Source organism: Grammomys surdaster, unplaced genomic scaffold, assembly GCF_004785775.1.
Source record: "Grammomys surdaster isolate TR1022 unplaced genomic scaffold, NIH_TR_1.0 114164, whole genome shotgun sequence".
In the NCBI taxonomy this organism is placed as follows: domain Eukaryota; kingdom Metazoa; phylum Chordata; class Mammalia; order Rodentia; family Muridae; genus Grammomys; species Grammomys surdaster.
Genome location: NW_021612462.1, coordinates 447 through 3,867, shown reverse-complemented (window position 1 = coordinate 3,867; position 3,421 = coordinate 447). Strand labels below are relative to the sequence as shown.

At 41.4% G+C, this 3,421-nt stretch overlaps 1 protein-coding gene across 1 annotated transcript; it reads right to left on the bottom strand.

Annotated features, from left to right (window-relative positions):
* Positions 1-2,805: 2,805 nt before the first annotated feature.
* On the bottom strand, positions 2,806-3,150 carry LOC114635617 (cyclin-dependent kinase 2-associated protein 1-like; the record flags this gene model as incomplete). The annotated part of the gene is made up of 1 exon (XM_028784120.1): positions 2,806-3,150. A coding segment is annotated over one exon (345 nt), but the record flags the coding sequence as incomplete, so codon positions are not given.
* Positions 3,151-3,421: the final 271 nt, after the last annotated feature.

Sequence of the window (3,421 nt, the reverse complement as noted above, 5' to 3'; positions counted from 1 at the left end):
CAGAGGACTGACATGTCTGACCTCAATGGGAGAAAATGCACTTGGTTCTGTTGAGGCTTGATGATCCAGAGAATGGAAATCTTAAAGGAGTGAGATGGGTGTTGTAGGAGCGTCGGGAAGCACCAACTTAGAGGCAGATGACAGGGAGAAAGGAGGGGGTACTGGGTTAGTGGAGGGGAGAACCAGCATGGGAAACAATGTTTGAAATATAAATAAATGAAGTAATGAGAGAACAAAATTAAAAACTAAAAAAAAAAAAATAGAAATAAGGGAGAGACAAAAAAAAAAAACAACAAAATTTAATGTTGGGTAGGTAGGGAGGTGGGGAGGAACAGGAAGGAATTGGGAGAGGGGGAAACACTTCAAAATATATTGTATGAAAAACTTTGATATAATATCTTATCTGGAAAAGAAATTATTTGCTTGATTATTAAATTGTAGAAATATGCTTTCATTAAATGATTTTAAGGAATTAATATGAACTTTTTTCTGGAGAGATGCAGCCATAATGTTCCTCAACTTCCGGGCTCTGGACCACATGAAATGTGGGTATTTTTATAAGCAGTTGGTTATCTTCTCTATTGGAATAATTGGTGAGAGAGAGCACACTTTGTTGTGAATAATGTTATAAAATGGGGTTCTATATTTAATTTTTATATACGCACACAGTAAAATTATTAACTTTGGTTGTTTTCGTAGGAAAGACCATGTCAGATTCAGAATCTCTGTTCATGGGATTATTAACCCCATTCTTATATTTGCAGCAGACAATGGTGTTTTTTTGATATAAGAATATGGTTAACACTTGGAAGCTACACAGTGTCGACAATTGGCTCATTCGTGAAAGTCACGATAGTTCTCTGAAAAAAAAATCTATCAAGTTTTAACCCTGACCTGACAGAAGGAGAAGATATAGTGCAGCAAGGAAACACAGAATGGATCCCAGGTTACCAGCCCAAGCCTCCATACTTACCTTGTCGATTCACAGCTTCATGGACTCTTTGCTGCTCTCCATCTCGCACTGAGATGCTGAACTGTCTGCTAATATTCTTATTTTCAGTTTTTGAGACAGGAACTGGGTATGTAGCACAGTCTAGATCAAATTTTCATATTCCATGTTAACTAGTCCTAGATCAAAATTTCCAATTCCATGTTAACTAATCCTAGTTCGCATTTTACAATTCCAGGTTAACTAGTCCTAGATCAAATTTTCCTATTCTACGTTAACTCATCAAAGATCCTAAAGACCTCAGCAGAGGGGAGACCCTCACTCAAGTCTCAGAAAGTCGTGACCACCCAGTAATCTGCTCGAGACACTGTGTACCAGAGCAATACCGAGGTTTATTAGGGCGTGACAGCTAGCTGCCGGTCAAGTCGTATGCCCATGCAGGAGCTGAATTGACCCTGACAGCCAGTTTGAGAGGGGTTTTTAAGGGGAAAAACCACAAACCAAGGAATGAGGAGAGGGTGAGGGGGTTGCTAGGGTGGTATAACAAAAAATAGTGGAACATTCCAAAGGAACCCAACCTACGTGAGTCAGGGTCATGTGAAAACTCTCTGTTCACTTATCTTTCTCAAGAATGTGGTCCTGCCCTGTTACTTCGGCCTTGCCCTGTCACTGCGGTTCTCAGCTTGGTTCCACCTGGCTAAATTGCATTCTAGCCAGTTCCCGTAATTAGTCTGTCCACATTCTTAACTTGCTTCATGCCTCCATGTCTTTATAAAGAAAGCCTAAAGAATATTTTATGTCTAAATAGGATTCTATATACCCAGTATCTATAATTTTTCACTCTACAATCCAAATTTCATATTCCATGATACCTAGTCCTAGATCCAAATTTCATGTTTCATGTTGACTAGTCCTCGATCCAAATTTCATATTCTATGTTAACTAATCCAAATTCAGATTTCATATTCCATATTAACTAGTCCTAGACCAAAATTTCGAATCCATGTTAACTAGTCCTAGATCCAAATATCATATCCCAGATGCACTAGTCCTAGATCAAAATTTCCAATTCCACCTTAACTCGTCCTAGATCACAACTTCATATTCCATGTTAAATTGTTCAAAGTATAACATGAATCTTGATCCTAAAAGAGCATTAGATACAGATGAATTTATGCTATCATTAAAGAGAAATTTTTTTAATGAAAATAAGCTTTATTACGTCAAGTAATAAATACAAAGATGCAACACTTTCAGTCATTTTGTTCCAGATGTTGTGATGGGCTCACAGTACACACGGAACTGAGATCTACAGTCTCAGGATGGACATTTGCAGGGTGCTTGGTAGGTTGGGTAGATTGCTCTTTCTTCTGTATTTATAACCTGTGCATTTTAAAGATTGACCTCAAAGCACTCAGTCATGCAAATGCTTAAGCAGAGAAGCTCCATGAAGCAGGGTCTACACTGTACACAGGCGGGGCAGCTACTAAGCAAACGTGCTGTGGTCTGCACTCAACTCCTCAGAGGCAGGTGAGCTCATGGAAAGGAAGTCAACTGGGGTGATGCAAATGGAAAATGTATCCAAAGGGAGGTTAAAGGGGACACTGGTATTTGGGGACAAAGGATAGCTTGCTGTGAAGTGGCTTCACAAACATCTTTCAAATGCTTGGAAAGAAAAAAGAGCTGGGTCATTCCTAACTACTTAAATGAACACCATCGGTTCCTGCAAAATGTCTTCCCAATCATTTGAGTGTGGGTTCAGAGCTTAATGACTGTGGTAGAAAACTTACTGCCATTTTGAACAAAGCCTCTCATCTCCAGGGAGTAGTGAGATGGGCCTTCAGACTGGCCAGGGGCTAGGACCTGGCATTACATTCCATTTCAGCCAAGCACTCCCGAACCAGGCTTCGGGCATTAATGATGCCTCCTTTTAGCCTCTCCAAGGCTCTCTTGCTCCCTGCATATGTGGGTCTGATCTCTTCCCCCAGCTCTTCGATAATGGCCAGGAGCTCTGCATATTTACTCTGAGGCGCTTGGCTATTTCCAGTTCCCTGGGTATAGCCTAGTGATGGAGGTCCATAGTCACTCAGCAGCTGGTGATACTGAGAGGAAGTCGCCATGCTAGTAGATGGTGAGTGGACACCTCCAGGGTTGAGGGCGGCGGTGGGCATGTGTGCGGTCGAGTTCAGCTTGTATGACAGCTGTCCTGGACCTCACTCTGTAGACAAGGCTGGCCTCAAACTCAGAAATCCACCTGCCTCTGCCTCCCAAGTGCTGGGATTAAAGGCATGCACCACGACTGTCCACCCATGCCTTTTCATTTCCCTTTTCACTCACCTCTCATTGACCAATTCTTGCTTTCAAATTAATGGCCACATTTTGCTTTAATTGTGGTTACTGTTTGATTTGACAGAAGTTTGGCTACAGGACTTCCCAGCTACCAGGTAGAGATGGCTCCACTGTAATATTGAG